At 35.3% G+C, this 20,340-nt stretch overlaps 1 protein-coding gene across 1 annotated transcript in view; it reads right to left on the bottom strand.

Moving 5' to 3' along the window:
• LOC107679131 (golgin subfamily A member 4-like) overlaps positions 1 to 18,330 on the bottom strand; it is a gene marked incomplete at its 5' end in the record, with an annotated part of 28,935 nt that extends 10,605 nt beyond the window's left edge. Inside the window, 16 exons of the mRNA XM_016474592.1 lie at positions 2,154 to 2,222; positions 2,836 to 2,853; positions 4,327 to 4,413; positions 4,867 to 4,997; positions 6,283 to 6,404; positions 6,510 to 10,516; positions 10,693 to 10,848; positions 10,961 to 11,059; positions 12,117 to 12,286; positions 12,368 to 12,515; positions 13,628 to 13,711; positions 16,137 to 16,333; positions 16,418 to 16,559; positions 16,643 to 16,741; positions 18,040 to 18,096; positions 18,256 to 18,330. Coding sequence (XP_016330078.1) covers positions 2,154 to 2,222; positions 2,836 to 2,853; positions 4,327 to 4,413; positions 4,867 to 4,997; positions 6,283 to 6,404; positions 6,510 to 10,516; positions 10,693 to 10,848; positions 10,961 to 11,059; positions 12,117 to 12,286; positions 12,368 to 12,515; positions 13,628 to 13,711; positions 16,137 to 16,333; positions 16,418 to 16,559; positions 16,643 to 16,741; positions 18,040 to 18,096; positions 18,256 to 18,330 — 5,661 coding nt within the window. The remainder of the gene's footprint in view (positions 1 to 2,153; positions 2,223 to 2,835; positions 2,854 to 4,326; positions 4,414 to 4,866; positions 4,998 to 6,282; positions 6,405 to 6,509; positions 10,517 to 10,692; positions 10,849 to 10,960; positions 11,060 to 12,116; positions 12,287 to 12,367; positions 12,516 to 13,627; positions 13,712 to 16,136; positions 16,334 to 16,417; positions 16,560 to 16,642; positions 16,742 to 18,039; positions 18,097 to 18,255) is intronic.
• Between the last annotated feature and the right edge of the window lie 2,010 nt (positions 18,331 to 20,340).

Raw genomic sequence — 20,340 nt, 5'->3', positions numbered from 1 at the left:
GTACTATATACAGGGAAAAACTGTAAAATATCTAACCAGACATTTCATGTAATTTTACAGTAAAATGCTGTTAATTTTAGTTTTTAGAAGTAAAAATAACAAATCAATGTATAATTTACAGTCAAAAACTGTAAACTGATATTCCCAGAATTCCCTGCATGACACTCCACATTTGAAAGTATTTTGTTTAAATAATCATGTTTTTGAATAGTTTTTGTTATTAGTTATGTATATTTGGGCTTTATGTTACATCTTCTGTTGTTTAATGAAAGTTTAATGCATTATTTAAGTATCATGTGTGTTACCATGATGGTGTTTTGTGTTTGCATGAATGACTCTATATATTAGTATATACTTCTGCTTGTGGCGAAGCTACTTGTGATGAGCTTTGATTCTTCATGTGGCTTTCTCTTTTACCACCTGCATTATTATGGTGGTTGTCAGTATGTTAAAGGTACAAAACAGATTTTAATAGCAGTGTGCATTGTTGAATTTACTGATTTACATTCAAATTTTCTTGTTTGTAAATTACAGTTTTATACTGTAAAATTTAAAACCGTTTTTGGCTGTAAATGTGTTTACTGTTTTTCTGTATTTTTTACAAAATTATTCTGGCAACCACAGCTGCCAAAATTATTTTGTAAAAACTACAGATTTTTTTTTACAGTGTAACTCCCGAATTTGGTGCGGATTTGCCATGCCGTTACGGAGATATGGGCGTTCAAAGTTTCAATGGTTTTCCATAGACAAAGCTTTAAAGGTTTTCATCCAGGTCGCCAGTAGCAAACAATGGAGCGCGTTCTGCTGGACAAACTAAGTAATTACACCATTTCAAGCATTTTATCTGCGTTATATGTTCTGTAAAAAAATGTTCATATCGGCAGCGATACCGATATATCGGCGACAGGCTCATATCGGCAAAACAATATATCGGTCGAGCTCTAATTTGTATAAAAGTTTTAGAAATGAAACAAGAGGACATGAGAAATGCAAATATGCATAATACATTAATGCGGATCCTTTTATCCAAAGCGACTGGACAGGATTTTCTTTTTCCTGAAAATGCTAGTTGATATTATTGCATAGAACTAAAACTGATTGACTTTGCTCACACAGGATAAAACAACTTCCCAAAAATGACACTTGTGGTAAAAAAAACCTGCTTATAAATCTCTCATTGTGCTATTTTATCACCAAATATTGGATTCAATCTTTTTATCAACTTGCTTTCTTTCAATTAGCACAGGTTTTGCAATTGTTTTTGGAACTGACTGATCGTAGGCCTCACTGATCTGAGTTTATGCACTTCAGTTTTTGAGTGAACATTGCCAAAATGATCCACAAACAACCTTTTTTTCCCACTCCAAAGCTGAGGTGCATAAGCTCAGATCAGTGAAACCTACAATCAATCAGTTTCAAAAACAAATACAAAACCTGTGCTAATGTAAAGAAAACAAGTTGGTAAAAATACTGAATCCAAGATTTGCCGATAATATAGCATGATGAGAGATTTGAGCAGTTTTTAAAAGGCCAGTCATTTCTGACAAGGAACATCAAATTAGGTTAGGATTTTCTGCACAGCACAAGAGTTAACTTCCCCTACACTAGTCCTCAAATGAACAACAATGTATGGCCCAAGGTGAAGCCGGGGTATAAAAATAAAGGTATGTCCAGTGTGTGCCTCCCCGTGTGAGTTTGCGTTCGTGTGGGGCGAGAGAAACAGCATGAGCGCTGCTGTAACTGTTTGTAAGGGTGAAATAAGAGTAAACAGATGTGCGGTGTAATGAATCTAATCTTATATCGGTTTTACACAGCTGGAGGAGTGCAGGAGCTCTGGGAATGTGACGGTTGGTAAACACTCCTCTCATTCTTTCTCTCTGCCTTCTACTTTGTCTTTGTGTGCTTCTCAAGTTTTGTCATTTGCCAACACTTCTTAGGCCTAAAACATACTATGTGCAAGCATTTCTAGCTTCTACTACGGTAAGTTTTCTTGTTCAGGTCAACTGCTGTCATGGAAGAGCATGAGAATCCTGCTGAGTGAGTTGAAGTTAGTTAAACTGTCAACAATGTTTATAGCTAGCTACCTGTTTAGTGGTTCAGACACCCAACAAGCTAAGCTCTCTGTCTTTCTGTTAGTACTTCTCTTCACTTACCCTGTCATGGTATTCCTGCTCTTTTAGCCTGGCCTCGCTCAACATGGTCGTCTTTTCTGCAAGCTGAACCTGATTGGACAAAGAGAAAAAGACCAGAGGTCAAAAATATAAACAAGTGGAAAGTAAAAGCAACATCTTGAGGAACAAAACTCTTTGTAACATTGGGTTAGTCTCTTATGCTCATTAAGGCTGCATTTCTTTGATCAAAAATACGGTAAAACCAGTAAAATTGTTAAATATTTTTTACAATTTGAAATAACTATTCACTATTTGAATATATTTTAAAATGTAATTTATTTTTGCGATGCAGAGCTGATTTTTCAGCATGATTACTCCAGTTTTCAGTGTTTCATGATCTTTCAGAAATCTTTCTAATATGCTGATTTGACACTCAAAAAACATTTCTTATTATTATTAGTGTTGAAAGCAGTTGTGCTGCCCAATATTTTTATGGAAACTGTGATTTTTGGATTTTTTGATGAATGAAAGCACAGCATTTAAATCTTCTGTAATATTATAAATCTCTTTACTGTCACTTTTGATCAATTTAATGCATCATTGCTGAATAAAAGTATGAATTTCTTACTGAAAAAAATCTTAATATTGAGCAGTCTTTACAACAGTCAACCAGGTAGACTCTCGATGGGAATTAATCAGAAAAATAGAAGGAAATAAAACCTACCTTTAACTCTTCAAGACCCTGAAACACAAAACAGAATCGGCAGGTCACACAACTGCATTATTATGCAAATATTAACATACAACATTTTTTTCTGAGTTGCGTTTGCCCACAGACTTGTGACATCAGACTGCAAAAATGCAGCATGGGTTCCAGAGGTGCACTGTGAGAGAGCGCCTTGTAACCGTACCGAACACACATGAGGACCACTTTATCCTGAACAAGGCTCAACTTTTTGCCTCTTTCCAAGCATGCAGTGTTCGCCTGAGAGCGGCATCACGGCATAAATCTAACAGCTCAGGATGCTCCCTGAGGGGTTAATTGAGAACAGAGACTGTCTGTTTAGGGCCCCTTTCTCAGGGACGCATTCCAAGCCTTTTCAGGAATTCATTCCTTTTTCCTATTCTGGATTGAGACTATTATACTGCAACTTAGAGTCTGAAAAATTAAGTCTATTATGTGACTAAAGACTAAGACAGTACCTTGTAAGACTTGGCTGTCCAGGTTAACTTCTTAGGTTAATATATATATATATATATATATCATTAAATTTATCACTGGTAACACATCCACCTGATTTGACATTTCAACATTTTGATTCTGTGATTTACATTTATATTCATTAATTGACCAGATACTTTTATCTTACAAATGAGAAACACTACAAAGTAATTCATGCAAAAAAATTAAATAAAGATTTCAGCTCAGAATAAGAACAGCAGGACAGGTGTCTGACAGTATGAAGATTTTGCTATCATTTACTTAACTTTTTGGGAGAACTATGACTTTAATGGTTAATTTATTTATAAATCAAATTTAGATGGGAAACTACACTTTGTATGTTAGATTCATTGTTGAAGCTCAACAAACATGAAGTATAACTTGAGCAAACACTAATGCTTCAAGCTAATGGCAAAAATAGAGAAAAAACATCAGAAGATTTATTACTTTAATTATGGCTTTCATTTTAATCAAATGTATTATATTATTCAAAATAAATTTACTTTCAATTATATATATATATATATATATATATATATATATCAAAAATAAATTAAATTATATATAATTATATTAAGTACTTTTTATTATATATTAAATAATAATAATTATTATTATTTAATATATAATAAAAAGTACTTAATATAATTATATATAATTTAATTTATTTTTGATATATATATATATATATATATCAAAAATAAAATAAATTATATATAATTATATTAAGTACTTTTTATTATATATTAAATAATAATAATTATTATTATTATTATAAATTACATATAAATTACAAGATATGATATAAACGTAAAAATAAAAAAAAAAGTAAAAAATTGTATTGCATGTTTAATTGCATTGTTTTTTAAGAATTACATTTGCATAAAATTAACATTTAAATAAAAACGACAACTCTAATTTTAATGCATACCCATACAAAATACAAAAATAAATAGCTCCCAGCAGGATATGGTGTGTAAACTGTGGCTGTACCTGAGGGCCGCTGAGACTCCTCTGCTGTAGCTCCTCTAGCTCCTTCTGCACCTCCCACACGTGGTCGCCCATCTCCACCTCACGACTCTACAGGAAGACCAAACTCTGAGCAAATGTGCCCTTTCTGTCCGAATCATTTTACAGTGCTGCCATACTGTATTCATTTTCAGGTCATAAACTTGGATCTTAAAATGCATGGGTAAACAATTAGATCTATAAGATACGGAAATAATCCTATCACAAATAGTTAGCATACTTCTCTGTCAGGATGGATGTAAGCAGCATAAGGTGTGCATCATTCCTTACAGCTCTAGGGAGAATGTGAGGTGCTAGTTGACTGAGTTAAGTGTTTCCTGATGATACACAAACTATTAGCTGAAACCTGAACTTACTGAATTTATGTGGGGGAATTTAGCAAAAGCAATAAACTCCTCACAAAATTCTTCCTGTGACTTTCTATAAAGTTGAATGTATAATACATCTGCTGGTCATTAACTCACAATTGCATACAAAAGATAGTTTCACATTATTTTGCTGTACCTGAAGGACCTGTTCGTGACGCTGAACCGTTCTGTTTAAGTCTTCTTCCTTCTGAGCGATTGTTTTCTGAAGTTGACTGACTTCTTCTCGATGGCTAGTTATAAGCTCAGCTTCAACACCCTGAGCTTTCTCTGTGTGGAAATAATAAACAGTAAAGTACAGTAAGAAGACATGAAGGTCACCATGAAGTTACCATCTCTGAGTGTAAACCACTCATTTCCAGACTGGATGCATTACATGGCAGGATTGAAAACACATGGTAAACCAATCATGAATTTCAAATTTCATATTTCCTGAGGCCAGTAAATCAGCAAATGTGAACTATGAAAACACAGTTCGTTCATGTCCACAGTGCTTTCCAAGACTTCTGTACTTGATCTTATTCAGTATTTTTAACAATTTTGTTTTACTCAAAGGAGTACTTCATTCCAATGTGAAAATTCTGTCTTTTACGTCCTCACATTGCTCCGAAAGCAATATGAATTTCTTTCTTCCATGGAACACAAAAAAAATGTCAGGCAGAATGTTCACAATGCTCCTTTAATACAACAAGAAATAAATAAATGTGGACCAATGCTGCCAAGTTTTCACTTTTGGATGAGCTATTCCTTTAAATATTCTAATGACCTATCCCTTTAAATATTTAAACGACCTAATATACACAATTGCACTGTATGGTTACTACATTTTCATCTTACCACAATGTACTCCAAAGAACGCCATGCCATGGTTTTATAGCCATCATAGTAGTGTCCAGAAAACAGAACTACCATGCATGAGCAATAAACAGTACATTTGTACTGTAGATCCTAGGGGTGGGCGATATGACAAGGTCTTTATCATATCAACATTTTTGATAACAGACATTTCAGAATTCTTGCCATCAGTGTCAATATCACAAAAAACTACTAAGAAAAAAAAATCAAGCTCACTGATGACAAGTAAATAATCAGCAATTAAATAAGAATAAGAAACTAATTACAAGCAATAGAACAAAAGCAATGCAACATACATTGTATAAAGTAATTAAATGTATAAAAACACTGCGTATTATTTACTGTGTAAATGAAATATATATTTATTCTTATTGAAGTTACAAAAGTGATTTAGTCAAGAGCAGTGAGAGATTTTCTCTCAGCCATCACACACATATAGCGAAATGAGTTCTCTTTCGCTGCTGATTGCATTTCAACGGCTTAAAATCACTTGTTTTTAAACCGCAATGCTTAAAATGCGTGTAAAAGTTTTTGTGACCACGTAGCACAGCAATGCCATTGGAGCGTGTAAGAGACGATAGTTAGACGATAGTTCAAATTTCTACCAGTTAATCTTGTCTACCGGTATATCGACCAACCCTAGTAGAGCCTGAAAATAGTTCTAGGAGACTCTTAGAAATAAGTTACATGTTCGTCTTACCAATGGTTTCCTTCACTGAACCTTCCATTTCCTTTTCTTTCAGGGCCATCTGAGTATTAAACTCCCTCATTAACTGCTTCAGAGCCGAATTGTGTTTCATTTCCATATCTTCCATTTCAAGCCTTAAAAAAAAAAGATCAACCATGTGAACCCTGATAACATTATTGTAGCATAATATATGCATCCTTATCCACAAACAGTCTCTAAAATTGTCACATAAATCTTACTTCAGCTTCTTCTCGGTTTCCTCAGACATTTCCTTTTTCAGGAATTCCAGCTCCTTCTCATGCTCTTTCCTTAGAGACCGAAGGTCTTTCTGTAGTCTGGTGTAATCTTTGTAGAGCTTCTGCTTCTCATTCTCAGCCTCTACCAGCTTACTCTGAAGATCATTCTCTGAGGTGTTTGTATTGTTGATTAAGAACTCATTAACAGTCTCCCCATTTCCTCGAGGTGAACTCTGTTGTGCTTTTAGCTCATTTTCTTTCTCTTGTAACCTCTGCTGCAAATCTTGGAGTTTCTCCTCATATTCCTTCACCAACAAGTCCTTTTGACTTGTCCAATCATCTTGGTTCCTGATAGTGTCCATGTTTTCCTTGGCCACTAACATTGTAGGCTCCATTCCTAATCTACTGCTGGACATTTGCACAGAAACATGTTCCTTCTCAACTTCATCAATCTGTTTCTCCTTAATCTGTTCTTGAACATTCAAGCATGTCTGCTCTAACTCCTGCACTCGAGTTGTCTGTTCAAGCAGGTCTGCTTTAAGGCGACTTACCTCAGTTTGGTAGTTTGCAATCTGCTCATTAGATTCTGAGAGTTTGGTCTCAAGCTCTCCGAGTCTTGAAGAAGTTTCTATAGCAGCAGTAGCAGATTGCTCCCCTTTTGCAGAAATGTCTTTATGAAGAGCAGCAAGCTTCTCTTCATACATATCTTTTAAGTTTTGCAGAGAGGCCTGTCTTTCCTCGTTTTCTTTCTGCTGCAATTCTTGTAGATGTTTTGCATGCTCTTCCTTTAATTTTGCAGTGGCCTCCTCCATTGTCCTCTCAATTTCCTCTATAGACTTTATACGTTCTTCTTTTTCATTCTGGGTTTGCTTGATGCATTCCAACTGCGTCTGCAAGTCTTTGATAGCCTGCTCCTTTTCCTCAATTTGTGACATCAACTGTTTACGAATCATGCCAATCTTTTGCTCTGCCTTCTTCTTCAACTCAGCTACTTTACCAGCCGTTTCGGTGGACGCCTTTTCTTGGGCTGCCTTCACAGCCTCTTCATTCACCCTCAGGATCTCAGCCTTCTCCCTCTCAAAGTCATTCCGCTGGGATTCCAGTTCCTGCTTAGCTGTTTCAACGTCTTTCCTCAAAGACTGAAGACTTTCCTCAGTTTTCTGGATTAGGGCCCCGTTTTGAGAGCTTTGGTCCTGAGCTTCCTGCACCTGCTTCATCAACTCCATCTTTTCGTTCTCCCTAATGGTAAGGTGCTGCTGCAAATCAGCTGCGAGTTGTTCTCGCTCTTTTGTCCGCAACTCTAGCTGCTCCTCCAGATCACAAACTTTTTTTGAGCAGCTTTCCAGCTCTGAGGTCACGGCATGAACCCTCTGTTCTTTCTCACTAAGAGCCTGGTCCATCTCGGACTTGGTAATGGAGTGATTGGCAATGCTGGCAGTGAGCATCTGAAGTTGTTCGTCCTTCTCTGCAATCTGCCTCTCCATGTCTGCAACTTTATCTTGAAGAGACTTAACAGTGCTGTGACTCTGACTGAACTTCTTTTTCAGCTCAGAGAACTTATTCCTGAGTGAGTATACCTGCTCTTGAAGCGAGGTCTTCTCTTTTTCTAGCCTTTCCACCATCTCCCCCATTTGGCATGTTACTCTTTCCTTGTCCTCATTGTGCTGCTGATTCAGCAGAGATATGGCTTGTTCTTTCTCAGTTATGCTACTTGCTAACTGGGTCTTCAAGTCATTTATGACAGATTCTAGATTGCTGAGTTGCAAAACATTTGCTTTGAGATTTTCTGATATGTGTTCTTTTTCCTCACAGAGCTGCTTGATTTGAAGGTCTTTCTCAGAAAGTGCCTGGGAGCGATCATCTGCATTGGTTTGCAGAGACTCCCTTTCGGTCTGTAAGGCTTTAAGAGTCTCTGAACTTGAACTTAACTGAAGAGTCACTTCATCAAGAGAGCTCTTTAGATTATGGTTCTCATCAAAAGTTTGCTGAAGTTCTTTCTCTACAGTGCTAATTCTGTTGTCCTTCATCATGATAATATTTCTTAGATATGTGACCTTATTCTGATGATCTATCACCCGGCGTTGTAACCCCCCAACACGTTCCTCAACTTTCTTACACAGGTCAACAGAGAAGCCATCTAACTTAGCCTGGGCTTCCTGACAACACTGCTCAAATTCTTTTGGGATGGCACACAATTGTGCCTGGAACTCTTTTTCTTTATTTTGGAGTTCAGCAGTTTTTTCTTCAAGTGTCCTCTGGAGATCTTCACCCTCTTTACACTTGGATGTTTCAAGCATATTCAACTTTTGCTGGGTGTGTACCAACTCTTCAGATATGCTCTGCAGTTTTTCCTTACTAGTTTCCTCAGCCTTTCTCAGTTCGTCCTGCAAAAGGTTTCTTTCATTCAAGGCCTGGTTCAGATTCTTCTCCATGGTTTCGGCTTGTCTTTTAAGTAAACCCTCCACTTCAGATAAACTTTCCAGCTTGCTTGCAGCCTCTCTGAGCTCTGTCTGTAGTTTCTGCACAGTGGTTTCCCTCATGGCAAGCTCCTCCCTGAGGTTCTGGATGTCTTTCATAACCTGTTCCTTTTCTTCCCTGCTGGCCGAAAGCAGCTGAGAGATCTCCTCCAACTCTTGGGCTTTTTCTTGCAAAGGCTGAGCATGTTTTTCTTGCAACTCCTCCTCATTCTGGTTGAGTTTCTCCTGCCAGCGACAAATAAGATCTTCCTGCTCCTGTTTATGAGTCAGCTGAAGCTTGTCTAAGTACTCTTTGTGATTGGCCTCCAAATCAGACATGGCGGTGCTGAGGCCCTCAGAGCTTGCTTGCGCCATCTCAAGGATCTTCTCTTTCAGTTGCTGGTCTTTCAGTTCTATCTCATGAGCTTTCTTGGATAACTCCGCTTTGGCATTCTCCTCTTGATCCTGAAGCTGCTTCTTCAACTTGTCTTGTGCTTCTTTGTGTTTCTGTCTTAATTTCTCCATCTTATTTTCCTGGGATTTCAGCTTGCAATCCATGTCTTTCCTAATGTTCTCAAGTTTCTTCTCGTGATAACTCTTCTGGTCATCCAGCTGCTTTCTCATTCGGTTTTGCTCCTCTTGCATTGTATTGCAGGTGGCAGCATGCAAATTTTCTTTTTCCAATAGTTCTCTCTTGACTTGCTCCATCTTCTGCACAAGTTTCTGAAGTTCACTTGTCTTTTGTTCAAGACACACTTCTTTCTCCCGACTATCATTACGCATTGCCTCAAGGGTTTGCTCAAGATCTTTCACTTGATTCTTGGTTTGCTGGAGTTCTTCTGTAAGTGTGCTAATCTGAGATCTTGATTCCTCAAGGGCCTCTTTATTTGACTGTTCCCTGAGTCGAATCTCCTCCAACTGCACACTTCCTTCTTGCAAAGTAATTTCTCTAAGCGCATGTTCCTCTAGTGCTTTTTCCTTCTCCTCCAACACAATCTTCAGCTGATTTATCTCTTCTTTCAGCATTTTCTCCACCCCTGCAAATGACTGTTCTTTCTGTTTCGCAGCTTCAATCTCAGCCTTATATTTTACTAGTTCTTCCTTGAGTCTGTCCTCAAACTCTTGTCTTGCGGTTTCACAGGTGGTCTCCACAGTGGACAGTCTTTCTTCTAACTGTTGTTTACAATTCAGTACCTCACTAAGCTCAGAAGACAGGGTCTCAATCTCGGTTTGTTTGTCACTCAGTTTATCAAGCATCTTTTTGTTCATGTCTTCCACATGAGAATGGAACTGTTCCTCCTTGTCTTTCAGTATAGATTCAATTTCTGCTTCATGTTTCTGCACAAGCTCCTCCAAAGCAGCATCAGGCTGCTGGGTAAGGGCTGTTATCTGCTCTGTCTTTGTCTTTTCTAGCTCTTGCTTATGAGCTTCTTCTAGAGCAGCTATTTCAGCCTCATGTTTCTTTCTGTGCTCTTCCAGTTGCGCAGAGAGTTCATCCGACTTGGCAGAATCCTTCTCCGAGCTACCTAGACAACTCTCGAGTTCTTGAATTCTCTGTAAAAAGACAAAAAAATGGCAATTTTAAGTAATGTACAGTGCTAAGACATGGCATTGCTTTCATTCACATTCTCATTCATTCTGGCTTCAAATCTATGGGTTAATTTGGCTATTCAACTACATTAAGGATATCCTGCTGATCTATCCTCAGATAAGGTGGCAGATAAACTCACCGTTCTGGCCGACTCCAACTCTAGCTGTAGTTCCTTGGCTTTGTGCTCCCCCTCAGTCTGAACTGCAGCTTTCTGCAGCTCAGCCTCCTCCAGAGCGAGAGACACCTGCTGTTCTCTTTCCTGTGCCGACCGCAACAATTCCTCACGACACTGCTCCTGAGATAAATAAAGTGTAATGGTGCAAATAGCTTAGGAAACACCTACATCCAAATAGCTAATATTTGCATTAACTAATCATGTTACAACAGAAATGAAAACTAGGGCATACCACAGCTTGTTTGATCTGAGCACTCAGTTCCTGTTCTTTGTTAGCCAAAGCCTCTGAATGTAACCGCTCCATTTCTGCTATCCTGTCCTCTGATGATTTCTGAAAAGAAAGAAATCGTGGCAAAATATTCACATTTGTCAGGTTTGATGGACATTCTTAAAATACTGACACTCTAATGTTCACAACGCAAAACTCTCTTTCCAGTCCATCTAGACCATTTTGTGAAATGTTGTCATATAAGTTATGGGGAAAAAAAAAACAAAAAAAACAATGATAAATGACAACAGAACTTTATATTTTACCAAAAAAAAAGTGTTAATCTCACATTGCATTCAAAGTATATTTAACATTTTCTCATGGACAAGCTCAAACGTTTCACCATAAGAATTGGAAATATCTCAGTTAACTATTCCCCAAAGCATCATGCTTTGGCGAAATAATCAGCTGACTCAAAATGTCACTCTTCTATGAATTATTGGCTAAGGAAACAGAGACATACTTCATGCGTCTTTGTTATGGCAAGGATTATGAGACCTGATGAATGAAACAGAACTGAATTTCTTTGTCAAAAATAAAGCTCTATCTCAGATACATGCAGGCAGAATGGTGGGCTGTAAATGTGGCATCAATTTGGTCAATTTTGATTTACTACTGCCCTTTAGTTAATGAATCATACTCCAATACACAATGGAAGAGACTAAAGGTGTGCAGATCCATAAAAACACACAGGTTTCATGGGAACTGCAGTCATGAACGTTTAACCGCTCATCCAGACAAATCTCAGGATGAATGTGACACTGAGAGTGGACTGATGGCTTTTCCAGGCAAAATAACTTTAAACCGGTCAAGTGCAAATGGGGAAAGAGAAACGGCAAAAGCAGCATATCAAAACGCAAAACAAAATGATTGAATATTCTTGATCCTAGTGTCTAAATTAAAAGCATCTCCGCAAAACCATCCAGAGTTTAACAGGATGTAGCTCTCAAACAATACTGATGTTGAGAAGTTACATCTGTGAAAACAAATGAAATATGCATGACACAGCAACAGATGTTTTATTAATATGGAAAAGGTATTTTTTATAGTTTTCTGTGGCACAAACAGTCCAAATTTAGCTTTTCCACCCTCTCTCTGACCCTGTGTTTTTCATACACACCTTCATAATGGTGACCACTTCCTGTTTGACCCTGGTCAGCTCCTGTTGCAAGCTTCTCCTCTCTTCCTCGCTGGCCTTCTCCACCTGCTCCTCCACGCTCACCTGCAGCTGACGGCGCGCCTCCTCTGCCCGCTGAGCCACACTTAGAGCTCGCTCCAGCTCTTCAAACGCTGGGAAAGAGTCACATAAAGTGCATTTAGGTCAAGCAGACACAAGAGCGGAAAACAGAGAGAGGGGACAGTCTCACTCACCTGCTTTCTCTGATTTCTCTTTCTGCTCCTGCAGCTCGTCTTTCTGAGCGAGGGTCTGCAGGAGTCTGGAGCGCAGCTGAGCGATCTCCTCTTCCTTCATCTCCAAAGTCTCGTGCATCTGACGCTTGGTTTCAGCAATGACCATTCCCTTCAAAATAATTCCATAGATGAGCATTAACGGGGTAGTTCACCAAAAAATTAAATGCACTCATTAAATGCACTCAGTCAGTATGATCATATTTTGGTCTGATCCTCACGCAAAGCTCGTATGACTTCATTGGGGATGTTGATTTTGAAAAGCCCCAGAAAAACTAAACCTCAAATGCACAGTATTGCAGTTACCTTTTCATTTTCTGAAATCCACTACTGATTATGTCCAGATAGTCTCTAGCACAAATATGGTACCTGTCCCTTACAGCAGGTTCTGTTCTCAGTTTGAGGACGCACTTCTAATTGTTTCTGACGTATGTTTGCGCTCTTTCACATTCCATACAATGACCCAAGTGGCAATGATCTCTATCCTGCAGGGTGAAGGTCAAAGGCTAAACACAACATGACTGATTTGATCACAACTCAGTAGCAGACAGACAGCTCTCCATATTTCACATAAATCTAACTTAGATGACATTTCAAAGACTATTTTTTGATCATAGCGTGCAAAATCAACATTCAACCAAGATGAATAAAAATAAAAATATAAAAAGATGTTGTTTCCATTTATTGTATGTTATAGTATATATAGTTATTGGAATATGTTACATATTATTGTTATTATTATTGAAAAATTACATTTATACATTATATATGTAAATATATAAATTAAATTTTTCAACAATAATTTATATATTTCAATAATCATATTTGGTACAAAAAAATAATTCATATACTGTATTTAAATATATATATATATACACATGTACATTTTAAATAATAAAATACACAATTTTATGGCCTATAAAAATATTTTAACTGGTCAGTTCACCCTCCACTGGCAGAGAAAAGCTCAATTTGGACCCTGCTTGACCACCGTCCTAAAATAATAAGCAAGACATTATCTCCAGTCTTACTTTTATACGCAAACGTGTCAAAGTGAGCGACCCACAGGAAATATGTTTTCCGATCATTTTAAAAAGCCTTTCCGGGATAATTAATCTTTGTCTTTCGCTTAGAGGGCCAGTGGAATTTGTATTTGTACTTCTACTCATGCTGGCTCACAAACCGTCCCGTGGCAGACGCACAACATAGCTGAACCCTTCTCACCTTGTCCTGCTCCAGCTGCTCGATGAGGTTCTTGGCGTCTCCCAGCTGCGTGATCAGCTTCGTCTTCTCTGTAGTGTGGAGTTCCTGGTAAACACACGGATGACAGACGATGAGTGTGCGATGATGGATCTCAATACATTACTCTCAGAATAATAATCAACACTTATTGAGCATCTATCATAAAGACCCCAGAGCCAACTGGTCTAGACAACCTGGATTAGAAAGTGAGTTGCTTGGAAATGCAGAGGCCAGCTGGAAATGTACTGACCTGAAACTTTAACTTGCAAAATGTGGAAAAATGTTTGACTGTATATCAAAAACACTTTGCACATCCAATAAGTCTGGCTACACACAATTTGAATGGCTAAGCATATAAACTATTTTAAGTGGGGTCTTTTCTGTTGCGATACACCTAAGAACATGCCGAAAGCACTGTAATGCAAGGCTTTGCAACTGTTAAATGCCTTCATACTGATCTTCCAGATTACTATAGCATATCTTTCATGACCAAGCGATTACATTAAAACAGCAACCAAGGAGCTGTGAATAATTATCGTGTCTCCCGCCACAGATAAACACACACGCACACAAAGCAGGCCACATCCACATCACAGCAGACCGACAATCAAACCTCAATTACAGCCCAGGACAGCAGTCAGCGGTTGTGGCGCGTCGCCTCTATCGCAGAACACCACTCTGTTAGGCAACGCTGGTTACTTCCTGTTTCCTGAACTGGAGAGTTTGACACTCACAACTCAAAAAAAAAATTGCTTTGGATAAAAGTGTCTGCTAAATGAATGACTGTAAATGCAAATAAATGTATTTTTTGATCACAGACTGCAAAATTGACACTCAACCAAAACCAAACGCAAATAAAAATAATATATAATATATATATATATATAAAAAAATATATTAAAAAAAATGAAAACAATTATTTGTTTATTATATTACATATTATTATTGAAACTTGAAAATTTAATTTATATCTCGATATAATGCATATCATACAGATATTATTCAAATAAACTTAAATGGTATTAGAATAAACAAAAATAAAATAAATTTTAAATGTATTTTTATTTATATATTTAATTATATATTATATATTTTATTAATTCTTTAAAATATTTTTTTTACATTTATTAAAATGAAGTAATTTTATTTTTTTTAATAATTTGTGGTGTTTGCACAGGCAAGAATCATTATTACCATCGTTCAATCTGAACAAACTTCTACAGCTTAAAATGAAACTCTGGTGCACGACTATGTGCTTCGGACATGAATGGCTCTTTCCAGTGCACTTTGTCTTCAGAAAAAGTACAAATCTAGTTTTATTCCTCTAGTTTAATTTAATGCAGTGCTTCAGTGTTTCACATAAATCTGAAATGATTTAGTGGTCGAGCAAAGTAAAAGCAGAGTAAATCCCTGAGTTGAGCTTCAGCTGGTGTGTTTTAGTGTCAGCGAGTGTGACGGTGGGATCGGAGGGGCTGTAATGTGTGTCCGTACACATTAACTGTTAATGTTAACCTCTGCCCTCACTGTCCCGCTGAGCGCTGTTCCCACACACAGCACAAACACATCACATCCACAGGAAACACACTCTCAGCCCTCTACCTCACAAACACACACACCCCCAAATATATCAGCACACACACACAGCCGCAAACACGCTCCATTACCATTCATTCATGAAATAAAATAACACATTACTTAATTAAAAAATAAAGTTAATAAAAGAAGCCATGCATGAATAAACCATAAAATTTAACAAAAAACATGCATGAATAACATCATAAAATAAACCATGAAAGTATAAAAGAAAAAATACAACAGAAAATAAATCATTATGAATATGAATAAATTAAAGTAAATAAAAAATAAATAAAATAAAAATAATAAAATAAACTAACACAATTTCTGAATGAATAATATATCAAATTAAATAATTAATAAATAAATAATAAAAATAATATAAACCATGTATGAATAAAATAAAATGTGGCAACAAAAAAATAAAGAAAGAAAGAAACCATACATGAATAAAATAATGAAAAAAATCTGATTTTTTTTTTTTAAATAAATATTAATCAAAATATTTAAAAAATAAATCATGTATAAATAAAATATAAAATGAAAATAAAAATAAAACAATAAAATAATAAACTCTACATCGATAAAATAAACGAAAATGTATTTATAAAATAAAAATAATAAACCATGTATGAATAAAATATAATAAAACGAAATAAATAATATAATATAAAACTAAACCATGTATGAATAAAAATATTTTAAAAATGTCATTAATAATGTATGAATAAAATTAAAAATACAAATACAATAAATATTAAATCAACTAAACAAACCCTGCATGAATAAAATAAAATATAAAATGACAAAAAAAAAAAAGAATAATAGTATAAAATAAAATAAAATGTTATTTTGCTCACTATAACTGCAAAAACTAGGTGTTCTTCCTGTGTTGTCTTATTTAATGTTTCTGTACCTTGATTTTCTCAAGCTCTTGCAGTCTCTCCTGCAGCTGCTGCTGTAAAACCTCGTTCTCGCTGCTCAGCTGAGCGCTGCGCTCTTTACTGGATCGAATCATCTCTTTACATCTCTGCAGGAGACTCTCTTGCCTTTTGATTCGCTTCTGAAGCGCCTCAAGGTCCACCTCGCTGCCCGGCTCTCCGCTGCCCTCTGCTGGCCACACACACAAAACACAAACAGGTTAAAGACGACTTTAGTGTAGAAAAATGTTCTGTGAGCTTGGAAACCTGCACACACCTGTGTTAAGCGTCGAGCCGTCATCTTTCGAGGGGCTCTGAATGTCAGTGTTTGCATCGACCGTATCTGTGGACTGAGAGGTCTCAACCTCAGAGGAAAGCACACCTCCAGACGCCAGCAGACGCTTCTTCAAGAGAGACACCTGAAGACAAACAGCTTCAGTATCAACTCGGATAACTAGGAAATGCACAATGCAAGATAAACACACACAGAACACTTGTGTACTTGCGTCTGAAGCACAGTGATCATCTGGTCCTTCTCCTCGAGAGCAGCATCAAACTCCTCCTGCAGGTGTTTCTTGGTCTGCTGGTCCATCTGAAGCTCCTGAGGAGGAGATATGAGGCTCAATAGCTCAATATTGAGAAAAAATACAACTATATACTAATAATAAAATCTAAAAATGATATATGTATGTAACGTTACAGAAATTATTCGAAAGTATTTTAAGAAATGCATATATTTAAATGATATATTAATGTCATGTATAAATCATAGACTGTAAAAAACAGTATAAATCTAAAATATTACATAAAAATAACAATTAGAACGTTTATTTAACAATAAAATAAACTCTGCATCAATAAAATAAACTTTTTTTGTAAAAAAAAAAAAAAATGCATTTACAAAATAAATAAATAAAATAAAAAATAAAACAAACCATGTATGAATAAAATAAAATGTACCAAATAAAAAAATAGAATAAAACTAAATAAATAATATAATATAAAAATAAATCATGTATGAATAAAAAAAATAAAAAATATATATAATGTATCAATAAAAAAAAAAAAAACACTTTTAGAAGTCCTGAGAGAGGTATGTTACCATTTAAATGATTTTAAATCATTAAGAAATTAATATATATTTTCTTTTTTAATTTATTCATTTAGGTAATTTTTGCCCCTTTAATTACTTTAAGCCCCTTATTTAGATTTTTCTCTATTCAAAACTTAAATAAACCAAAGCTCATATCAATTTGAATGATCAATTAAAAATAAAAAGCACATTAAATCCATATATTTTTTCATTATTTAATTTATTCATGCATGTATTTTTTTCATGCCAAGTTTATTAGTTAATTACAACTACAACCTTTATTTATGCTAGTTTATTTATTTACATTTATTATTTTACATTAGTTTTATTGATGCACTAAAATAAATAAAATAAAAATGATATAGACATTTAATAAACTACTAAAAATGACAAAAATGCAACAAAATTACTAAAACTTTAACTGAAATTAAAATGAAATTATAAAAACAAAAACTGATTCAATAGTATATAACACTATCCCAATCATACTAAAATAACACGGCTTCATACATGGTTTATTTTTATATTATTCATGGTTTATTTTATTTTCTATTGTCACATTTAATTTAATTTAATTTAATTTAATTTAATGTGCCCAATCAATCAAAAGCAGACAGACAAAATCCTAAACTGTCTCTGAAAGACGTCACATTGCAGACTGCATTGTGAATGCCGTTTCATGCCGCCTTTAAGTACACAGTGTGAAGTGAGCAGTAATAGAGATATCAGAGGTAGAACAACATTGACGGCAGAGCCTGTGATGAAGAATTAATGTGTGTGTGCCAGACGAACAGCGAGAGACGAACCTCCCTGAGCTCCCCTATTCTTCTCAGGGCTTTATCTTGACTCTGGCTGAGGATGGCCTGAGAGACACACAGACAGAGAGGAATGACAGACTGATATCAGCGCCAAACCTCACAGCAGAGCAAACTCATTAAAGGAAAAACATCAGGAAAACATCCCTCCAGCTGCACACAAACCACAGCCATTTATTCTGCTGCATCGACTGAATATGAAATTACCTGCGTTTTCTCTTTATCCCGGAGTACGGTTCGGTAAGCTGTAACCAACTGAGAGAGAGAGGAAAGAGAGAGAAAACATCAGTCCAGTAATAATTATTTCACAAATCAAACTGTTCCATTCCCAAATCAGTGATCACGTCTGATCAGAAGTGTATAATCTACATTATTGACTAGTTGTGATTAGTTCTGCCACTAGTCAATGCATTGTGTATGACTCAACTAGTTGAAGGTCAGGTGTTGATACCAGGAGGACAATCCCTCTTTCCAGTGGATATACATCACAAATGATAAGCTACTACTAAATATATTGTAGAAACTTCATTTTCTGTAAAGCTGCTTTGCAACGATTTGTATCGTGAAAAGCGCTATACAAATAACCTTGAATTGAATTGAATATACTCCATGAAATGTACACATTTTTAAGAAAAAGTAAATAAAAAAAACACTACTGAAAAAAATTGCAATAGTCCATCTGACAACTAAAGTAAAGGAGGGAATTTTAATTTGGTCATGTGCATAATAATATTAATAATAATAATTTATTATTATTATTATTATAAATGTAACATCAGTTATCAATATCATTTGTGATTGGATTTCAGTGTTATTTTAATATTACTTATATAATATTATTTGTTCATGTTTTTATTTTTAGATTTTCAGTTTTTATTTTAATTTTAGTAATTTTGTTATATGTTTTGTAATTTTTATTAGTTTTTTTTTTTAATATTCCTATATTGCTTGAGTTCTTCAAATATTTCTATATAGCTTTAAAACACTTTTATTTCTGTTTTAATTTGACTAATTTTATGATGGATGAATGATTTTAGTACTTCAGCTTTGATTTATTTCAGTTAGTTGCCAATATTCATTAAAATTAGTTTTATTGTGTTTTCAATTTTTTTTTTAAATTTTCAATTTAGTAATTTAAAGATTGATGAATGATTTTAGCACTTTAGCTGAAATATATTTCATATTCACTTAAATTAGTTTGAATTTGTACGTTTTTTAAGTTCAATATTTTTTATTTTTCTGTTTTAATATTTAAGTTTGGTAATTTTATGTTTTGTCATTTTTATTCGTTTTTTATATTTCTATAAAGCTTTAATTTTTATTTCCATTTTAATTTCAATAATTTTAGGATGGATGGATGGTTTTAGTACTTCAACTTATTTTAGTTTTTGTTTAAATTAATTCTAATTTTTGTTTACGAAAGTTTATGCCTTTCAAAGTTTTTTTTTTTCAAATTTTCAAATTTTCCATTTATATTTTATTTTATTTCAGCTTTCTTTCAATTACCAAAAATAATTTTTAATAGCTTTAGTGTTGGTTAACAATAACAACACTGTTTCATATAAGAGCGGGTCACATTTTACATAAATGTGATGTAAGGAATAAAAAAGCTGTTCCATTATATCCTGGGCAAGCATACAATATGTGTTTTTCCTAAATCATTTCATGTTACCAACCTGAAGTACTTCAATGTTGTCTGGGACACACCAACGATTACACACAACAATGGCAATCTGGCATCAAGCTCACCTCACTAATTCCTGAGCTGGTCTGAGTGACTGGATCAGGTGTAAACAGGTCAGATAAACCACACACTGTCAGAGCAGTGCATTATCTCAGATTTCTGTTCAACTGTGGCATGATCCATGTGCACAGTCAGTACTAGAGGCCTGAGCTCTTCTTGAACAAAACAGACTTGTTCAAATAATCTCTTAATGAGGGCTTAACCATATGCAACGCATGTTCATGCGGCAAAGTTTATTGATTTATTACTCTGACGCCATTATCTCGGGACACATCCTACAGCAGAGGAAACGCAGCGATTACAAATGAGCCAAAGAGCTTTTTGTGAAAAGTTTTACACTATTACATCTCAGAAACTTTTTATATTCAGTGAAACGTTCCAATTTGTGCTTTAATTTGCAACTAACTCTATGCATCAGGAATGGCAGGCCTTTAGATTCAGTGGCTTGAAATCTGAAATCTGAGGCCACTAGTTCAAATACTAATGGACAACAAAGACTGCAGTTTTCATCTCAAGTAAGCATTTAGGGGATTATCCCTAAATGTCTG

Source organism: Sinocyclocheilus anshuiensis, unplaced genomic scaffold (assembly GCF_001515605.1).
Source record: "Sinocyclocheilus anshuiensis isolate Anshui unplaced genomic scaffold, SAMN03320099.WGS_v1.1 scaffold300, whole genome shotgun sequence".
Lineage (NCBI taxonomy): Eukaryota > Metazoa > Chordata > Actinopteri > Cypriniformes > Cyprinidae > Sinocyclocheilus > Sinocyclocheilus anshuiensis.
The sequence above is the reverse complement of the archived record's forward strand: the minus strand, read 5'-3'. Positions and strand labels throughout refer to the sequence as shown.